The 8,654-nt window shown below is 32.3% G+C and overlaps 1 protein-coding gene across 4 annotated transcripts; it reads left to right on the top strand.

Annotated features, from left to right (window-relative positions):
- Window positions 1-1,701: 1,701 nt before the first annotated feature.
- Window positions 1,702-8,387, top strand: LOC132031191 (3-hydroxyisobutyryl-CoA hydrolase-like protein 5). 4 transcript variants are annotated; one of them, XM_059421070.1, is made up of 16 exons: window positions 1,702-1,793; window positions 2,480-2,547; window positions 2,641-2,724; window positions 3,706-3,774; window positions 3,937-4,000; window positions 4,211-4,284; window positions 4,390-4,473; window positions 5,041-5,125; window positions 5,231-5,316; window positions 5,616-5,737; window positions 5,817-5,877; window positions 5,965-6,063; window positions 7,004-7,105; window positions 7,202-7,243; window positions 7,778-7,887; window positions 8,025-8,387. In XM_059421070.1, the coding sequence occupies exons 2-16, from the start codon at window positions 2,515-2,517 to the stop codon at window positions 8,065-8,067; spliced, it is 1,158 nt and encodes a 385-aa protein (XP_059277053.1). In that variant the 5' UTR covers window positions 1,702-1,793; window positions 2,480-2,514; the 3' UTR covers window positions 8,068-8,387. The 4 variants fall into 4 exon arrangements, with proteins under 4 accessions (XP_059277053.1, XP_059277052.1, XP_059277055.1 ...); XM_059421069.1 differs by having other exon boundaries at window positions 1,769-1,856; XM_059421072.1 differs by having other exon boundaries at window positions 1,774-1,797.
- Window positions 8,388-8,654: the final 267 nt, after the last annotated feature.

The following is an 8,654-nucleotide window of genomic DNA, read 5'->3' as shown; positions in this document are numbered from 1 at the left end:
GAAAAAAAAATCACTGCTACATTCTAAAAGAAATGATCTAATAGTATTCCGTTCTAACATTGGCAGCTAAATAAAATCCATTCTATAAAGAATAAAGAAATGTGTTAACAAGTTTATTTTCTTTCAAAAAAATGTGGTAACATGTTTATTTTTTTGTCGTCCAGTGAGATAGTCTAAAGATGATAAATAAGGTTTTGGTTGGTTGCTACCTGTTCAATGTATTGAGGTATCATTTGACCACGAATTATCATCCACCCCACAAAATTCAAAACGGGGTTGGTAGGAACAGAGAATTTCTAGACAATTCAAAGCAAAGTGGTTAAAGTGTTTTAATGGAGGAGGAGCCAGAATTTAATTTTATGAATTTTGTATTTCAAAACGATGACTCCTAATAATAATAATTGGAATCTAAATGTAATATTTAGATATATTTAATAAATTTTATTAACACAAATGTACTGTTTAAGTAAAAGCTGTTGAGTTCAGTCGAAACCGTATTCAGACTTCTAGCGCCACCTGACTTTGAAAATCCTTTGAAAATCCAAAGAGAAAAGAGTACTTTTACATTATTAGGTTAAAATTACTTTAAAAAACATTACAGCAATCCTAATTTGATAAATTTAAATTTCAAAATGCAGTAAATAACCTGCTATTAGCGATTCAAATGTGTGGATAAGTGTAAATAACATTATATAAGTGTAGATAACATCATATAAATATTATATTATATATATTATTATATTAATAAAACATAAAGACATATATATATATGGATCACCAAGGTACATTATTATAATAGTATGAGATAAGGGTCAAAAACACACCCCAACTATCACTGTTTTTTGAGTTTCATACTTAAACTATCAGAAGGTTGAGAAAATTAACTAAACTATCACTATCTAATTTGCAAAACACACCTCAAATTATTCTTGAATGGCATGTGATCTACACTCTCCATTTTATATAAAAATGTTGCCAAGTGTTGTCCACGTGGATAAATAATATCACAATGACACCTATATGGAAATTAAAATAAAAAGCTATTTGTTTTAAAAAACAAACTAAAAAATAATAATTTTTGTAAAAAAATATAAAAAATTATAGAAAATAAAAAAAATAGTTTAAAAAATAGAAAAGTTATTTTTTTTAAAAAAAATAAGAAAACTGATTATTTAGTTTTCACATTTTTTTTTAAAAAAAAATCAACTTTTCCATTTTGTAAATCATTTTTTTTTTCTGATTTTCTAAATTTTGTGATATTTTTTTACAAAAATTATTATTTTTTAATTTTTTTTTTAAATCCAGATTTTTTAAAAAAAAAAAATGCTGATTTTAAAAAAAATGTAATGCAGTTTTTAAAAAAAAATATACAGTTTTTTATAAAAAAATATTATTTTTTAATTTTCATGTAGGTGCCACCATAGCATTACTTATGTCATGTGGATAATTTTTTTGAAAATTACAGCTTCACTTGCCTTTTGGAGAGTGAGTTCACACATTTAGTTCAGGTGTGTTTTGAAAACTAGATAGCGATAATTTAGGTAATTTTTGCAATCTTGTGATAGTTTAGGTATAAAACTAAATAAAAAGTGATAGTTAGGATGTATTTTTGACCTATCTCTAATAATATATAACTATCTTTCTCATAAAGTGTACATAAATGAATTTTACAAAAAAATAATTAAAAGGGGTAGTGGTAGGTAAGATGTCACTAAACAAATGGGAAAGAAATCACACAACAACCACACCACAACTACCACAGTCACTTCTTCTTCATAATAAAAGGTGTAATAGTAGGTATGATGTTGCTCTTCTTTGTTGCATTGCAAGTCACTTTTATCATTCCAATTTGCTTTGTGAGTAACAAAAAATCCCACCCTTCTTTTCATTTTTTTTTTTTTAACTCATTTCAACTTCTTATTGTAACTGTAATTTAGTGATATACCTATTAAGTTCCAAGTTAGTTCTTCAACTTTGTCTTCTTGATCAGCTGTCAGTAAGTTTTATTCAAATTCTGTATTTGTTTTAAGAATTTCATTTAATATGTATTCTTTCTGTCCCAATTTATGTGGCACAATTTGAATTTCGACAGAAAAATAGTTTAATTTTGATCGTGAATTCAGAGATGTAATCTTCACTTTTTTTTTTTTTTTTTGTAACATATGGGGAACTGCGAAAAGTACTGCAATTCATAATATTGACAAATCACAATATTTAAAAGATATATGAAAAAGTAACGGTAAAAAAAAAGGCTTGTTTCAATCTTGAAATCCGAAAGTTATCACATAATAAATTATTACTTCAAAACCAGTAGGACTAAAATCTCGAATCCATAAGCTTCATATCTTGACTCTGTCTTTGCCTGTCACCATTTATTTTTTATCTGAGAGTTTCTTTTTTTTTTTTGCACCCACAAATTGTATGATTTTTGTTTAAGATTTTAAGGTATCTTGTTTGAAATTTTGCTTTTCTTGTAAAGGTTCTTGTTTTTGGAGTGTAGCTGTTTGATTAATTATGGCTCAAGAAATAGTAAACCCAGATGGAGAGGTGAGTACAAAATTTAATTAAAGGATTGTAAAGTTAAGTTGTTTACATGTTAAATTTTGCTTGTGGATCTTGAATTCTTTGATTGTTCATCAGGTTGTTTTGGCTGAAGAACTTGGAAATGCTAGAGTGGTGACTTTAAATCGCCCAAAACAGTTGAATGTCATTTCATCCAAAGTGGTATGTTGAAAATTAGAATTTTCAATTTGTTTGTTTTGTTTTGATTTGGCACGGAGTTTAAGAAAGTAAATAGGACTTTTGAATGTTGTGGTCTTAAACTAAAGATATGTAAAATGTAATGCCCTTTAATCTTGTGGTTTTACTTTTTAGATATGCCACGTGAAAAGTTGAAATAAACGGAATAAAAAGGAAAGTTGTCAGACAAAAAAATAAGAGATCATTTCTTTTAATTCGAAATAAAAAGTGTGGCGATTGACTTGAAAGTAAGACTTTCAACGAAAATTAAAATAGAGGAAGTATCATTTACCCAAGTTAATAATTCTTGAAATGATCTATTTCTAATTGCATACAACTTTTTATTGGATTTAAATTATATGTACTGATAGTGTAAAGATTTTAACCTATGATAACCTGTTAGTTGGAGAACTATTTTTACCAGGCTACCAATTAATACATAGGGGTAATAGTTATTGATAAATTCAGCCTTGGTCCACTTGTAAGATCTCTTTATATGAAATAAATTCTGATTTTAGTCCTTGTAGTATTTGGACTTATGGTGAACTTATGGACATTTTCATAGGGAACCTATTAAAGGCTAAAGTACTTGTAATGTGTGTTTTGATCTCTTTATATAGAAAATATATTATATTGGAATATTTTTAAAGCTATATTACCGTTAAATATGAAGTAATAATACAAGCTTAACAGAAATCACGAGTAATTAAGTGGTGGAACACTTATGGACATTCATGATCATAGGGATAAAAGATGCACACTATTGAAGGATAAATGTGCTTAGTCATATATTGCAAGGACTAAAATCAAAATTTAGCAATAATTGAGGAACCAAAAAGGTTATTGCCCCTAATACATATCATATAGATCTACTTTTAATTAAGTACCTTATTAGTGGCATGATTATGTAAATATCTTTTACAATGTCAGTGCATTGAACTTAAACTTTTAATTTCTTATAAGTAGGTAAAATTGCTGGCAGCAAATCTCGAGAAGTGGGAGAAAGATGAGAATGCAAAACTTGTTATCATCAAGGTTGTTGAACTCTTCCTGCTCTCCAAATTTTTCAAATTATTTTGAATCTTAAGTTCTGGTCATTTCTAGTATTAAATAAGTATAATAGATACTGCTAACAAATGATTGAGCTTAAGGATTGTGAAATGTTGATCTTGTTATTTATTTTCCTAAAATGAGCAGGGTGCTGGCCGGGCTTTTTCTGCTGGTGGGGACTTGAAAATGTTCTATGATGGCAGGAATTCAAGTAATACTTTGTAACAGAAAAAAAGGTTCAGTTGTTTACTTAGACCTATGTTGCTCGGACTCCTAAAAGAGTGCCACCGGATGCGTGTCGGATCACTACTTTTGGAGGGTCTGACACGGTGTTGTGGCATTTTTGGAGAGTCCGAGCAACATAGCTTTAGACTATTGAATTACCATTTGTTGACTTGCATTTGGAACTTTTATTTCACAGAGGATTCCTGCCTCGAAGTTGTATATCGAATGTATTGGCTTTGCAATCACATTCATACATATAAAAAAACCACGGTACAATTTCCCGATGCTCTTCTGAAATTCTTTATATTGAAATAGAAACGAGAGCGTATTGATTCAGAAAACTTATCTGCAACTTTCCTTTTTTGCGCCGTACAGGTTGCTCTTGTTCAAGGAATCTCAATGGGTGGAGGTGCATCTTTAATGGCTCCGATGAAGTTCTCTGTTGTGACTGAAAAGACGGTTCGTACAAATATATCCACTGCATATTGTTATAAATATAGACTAGTTATAACTGGTGAGTTGTTTTCATTTGAAGTTTGTTGGTTGCTGAACACGATGATTTCTAGCCTAGTGAAGTCGACTCCACCATTGCTGAACTCAAATGGTTTCTAGTTGTTTTGGGTTAATCCTCAATCTAAAACCCACTAACAGTATTACTCAGAACGTTTTTCTTAAACAAGGAAACAATTTTCAAGAAGCTAGATGGGTTGGGTTATTTATGGTTGGGTCCACATGGACAAATAAATTAGCGCCACCTATTTTATTAAAGCCCCACACGTGCCATCTCATAATTCAGTTAAAAGGAGGGACATTTTTAACCCGAAAATTTAAAGTTAAGCGCAATTAGGATCCATTAGGTGGAAGGAGGGGACAATTTTAACCCGAAAATTGACGTTGAGGGCAATTATGATCCAATAGTAGCAAATTTAAGCCATTTCCAATGCGTTAAGGGCATTTTTAACCCTTTTCCGTTTTCGTTTATTTCTTCAAGTAATAGCTTTATTGAATCTTACTCTCATTTTATAGGTTTTTGCCACACCTGAAGCAAGTATAGGCTACCACACGGACTGTGGTTTCTCATACATACTTTCTCGCCTTCCTGGTAGACTGGGTAAGCTTTAAAACAGAATTTGGGACAATGAAGTTTCTCTTTATGTTATTTATGTCATTTGAAGAAACCAAGGGAGGATTCGTGATACATTTACTGTTTATTTAGGGGAATACTTGGCTTTAACAGGAGCGAGGCTGAACGGTAAAGAATTAGTTGCTGCTGGACTTGCAACACATTTTGTACCTTTGGAGGTTAGTCCAATGGACAAATTTCTCTTATTCCAAACACAAATCATAATGCAAGATTTTATTTCATGGATGAGAAAACACTTTAGTTTTCTTTAACCATGTACATGTAATAGACCAGGCATATGTTTTAATTGTAATATGCTATCTCGTAATAATAGACCATGCGCTTTAATTGGAATATCCAGATGATGAATAGAGCGTTTCTAAACAATATCAAAATGGAAATGTCTTAAGCTTGTATTTTCTCTTCTTCGACCAAGTTTGGAGACATATCAACTCTATTTTTGTATTTAAAATGTCAGAAACTGCCTGAGCTAGAGAAGCACTTATTAAGGTTAAACACTGGCGACGAGGCTGCTGTCGGATCTGCAATCAAGGAGTTCTCGACAGATGTTCAGATTGATGAAGAAAGTATCTTGAAAAAGTAATATTTGTCTTAATTAACACCCTCGATAATCTTTCCTTGAGGATATCAAGTGTAACACATATTAACTCACATGCAGGCAGTCAATAATCGATGAGTGCTTCTCCAAGGATTCTGTTGCAGAGATTATTAGCTCATTCGTAAGATAATTCTTCATTGCATTATTGTACACATGATGATTTGTGAGAGATGTAATATAAACAATTTGATGGTTACTTTCTTTTCAGGAAGCTGAGGCAGGCAAAGAAGGAAATAGTTGGATTATGCCGGTGCTTAAAGGCCTAAAAAGATCATCCCCAACAGGTCTAAAAATTACTCTAAGATCGGTTAGTTCCTCCTTTATTTTTCCTACAAAAGCGGCCATTATTGTGCACAATCCCCATTTTCTTCCCTTTTGTCTTTCCAACCCTCTGAGGTGGAATATGTTAAATCACAGATATATATACATTTTTTGTTATGGTGATGGTACATCTATTGTTTTGGCTGAGTCCTTATAGGCTATCATAGAGTAGACCACCGAAACGGTCATGTTACCTTTGTAACTTTGTAAGTGCAGCAGCTCTCAGTTTCTCTAGTTCTGAAATATTTTATTTTCTTCAAACTTGTCCTCAATGTAAAGAAACCAAGACATCAAACTCATGCAAAAGAGCACCTAACTGTGAATTAGGACAAACACAATGCTGTTTCATTTGAATTCTGGTGGAGCATACTATGCTCATTCCACTTCCTGATATTGCTAGGTTTCTCGGACCCTTCAACAATGTTTCTGCACCCGCGTCGGATCCTCCAAAATCTCCAAATATGCAAGATTTTGGAGGATCCGACACACACCGGATAGTAAATTTCAAGAGTCGAGCAACATAAGTGTCTTGTGAGACTGGCTTTTGTGCTACAGCTCCTAATAAGTTGTAGACAATTTGTTTTGAAGGATATGGCGAAAATGTTACATTAGTTGTTCATTTGTCTGAGTTTTTCCAGTCATGTGCATTAACGTGCTTAACTAATTAATCAATGTGTAAAAGGGGCAATTATGCTTAAGTTGTGCATTAACCAAGATCCTTTGATGCAAACTCCAAGCCATTTGAAGGGTTTTTAAATTCCTAGGCATGTTACTTTCCTAATTCGTTTGTTCAAAATGAGTTGCATAAACAATATTAACTCTCTTTTTGGTTTATCAATTAAAATTGGCACGTTACTTGCATTCTTCTTGTCTTCTCTCGTGCTGTATACTCTGCATCTGTTTTATATGTGTTCTAATATTTTCAGATTCGGGAGGGGAGGAAGCAAACGTTGTCTGAATGTTTGAAGAAGGAATTTAGAATAACAATAAATACACTAAGAACAAGAATATCTGGTGATGTCTATGAGGTAATATTACCACTGAATTATTACCACTGAATTGCTGCTCAGTTTTACACATACTTAATCCCAAATCTAATTTTCATTGTGTCTCATTTTATGAAGGGTATCAGGGCTCTTACTATTGACAAGGATAACTCTCCAAAGGTATGACCCCCCGCCCCTCGCTTTTCCTCCTCTTCTTCTCTCTCATACACACACAAAAAGAAAAAAGAAAAAAAACACTTATTTTCGGGGACATCTTGTGTTTGTAAGTATGTTGCATTACTAAATTTTGGGAAACTAGAGCATTTTATTGATAATTTATATAATGGATTTAATCGAGATTTGGCACCTAATAGTTGAACCTCGGTATTTTTCAGGTTTTATTTAAAACTTATTTAATTAGACATGTCCGTTCATGAAACAAGATTACTATTCAGAATAGCCACTTTTCTAACTCTTTCCTTCGTGAAGTGTATCTTTTGAAGAGAGTTGTTTTTATTTTCCCCAATCCGTATACGGGCGTCAATATCTCTTTAAGGAAAGTCAATTTTTATACTCCTGAAAGCGATTTCTTCTTCGATTATATTTTCCTATTTTTCTAACAGAAGTCTCATTGATATCCTTATACTAATTCTGCTCTCTCTTTGGCCCCTTCCCGCCTTGGGAACATTATTATGTACCTGCAATCATCCTCAGTGGGACCCTCCAACTCTTGAAAAGCTTGAGGACGAGCGAGTCAACCTCGTCTTTGAGCCATTTGAAGAAGAAGATTTGGAGCTCAAGGTTTCAGAAAATGAACAGTACAGGTATGAACGGTGCAATTTTGATTTGCATGCCGTTTATACAATTGTTCTTGCTTAAGGAATATATGAAAAAAAAAAAAAAAAAAAAAAAGAAGAAGACTGGTGATTAACTTCTTTGTTGCACATGATCTGATCAACAGGTGGACTGGAAAATACGAGGATTCAGCATACTGTCATCAGTGAGAAACCAAAGTACACTTTAGTAAATTCTATGTTGCTCGGACTCTTCAAAAATGTTGCCGGATGCATGCCTGATCCTTCAAAAGTAATGCATTTTTTGAGGATCCGACACGAGTGCTGCGGCTGTTTTGGAGATTCCAGGCAACATAGCGTCAGTTTAACAGCATTGGGCATTGCTTTTATAGTCCTTGCTATTTTAGCATACTCTTGAACCAAAATTATCTACTGATGTTATAGGCTTATGGCAATAATCAATCAACTCGATTCTCTGAAGAAATTGTTCTGTTCTGTCTTGTTTACATTTTAATAATGGTTTTGGCTTATTTATGTTTCTATTTTACTTTGCCAGAGAGAAGGATTTTTGCTCTGTTGTTATATTTCTTATTTTTCAAGTGTTATAAACTTATTCATATTCAAGCTGGTCAAACTTTGTTTGGATATATGTAGTTTATACTTTTGCGTGTGTGGTTTCAGTGTAATATAGTGAGAGCATATGTCGAATAATAGTATCCCCTGCGTCTCAATTTATGTGGCACTGTTTGACTAAGCTCAAAGTTTAAGAAATAAAGAAAGATTTTTGTAATTTGTGT

The sequence above is a fragment of the Lycium ferocissimum genome, chromosome 9, assembly GCF_029784015.1.
Source record: "Lycium ferocissimum isolate CSIRO_LF1 chromosome 9, AGI_CSIRO_Lferr_CH_V1, whole genome shotgun sequence".
Classification (NCBI taxonomy): Eukaryota; Viridiplantae; Streptophyta; class Magnoliopsida; order Solanales; family Solanaceae; genus Lycium; species Lycium ferocissimum.
This window is presented reverse-complemented; position numbering and strand designations above follow the sequence as displayed.

Excerpts from the sequence above, each read along its gene's own strand:
- LOC132031191 (XM_059421070.1), top strand. The coding sequence starts at position 2,515 with ATGGCTCAAGAAATAGTAAACCCAGATGGAGAG. Across the intron at positions 4,285-4,389 it reads ATACATATAAAAAAACCACG|GTTGCTCTTGTTCAAGGAAT; the intron begins GTACAATTTCCC and ends TGCGCCGTACAG. Across the intron at positions 6,064-7,003 it reads TAAAAATTACTCTAAGATCG|ATTCGGGAGGGGAGGAAGCA; the intron begins GTTAGTTCCTCC and ends TAATATTTTCAG.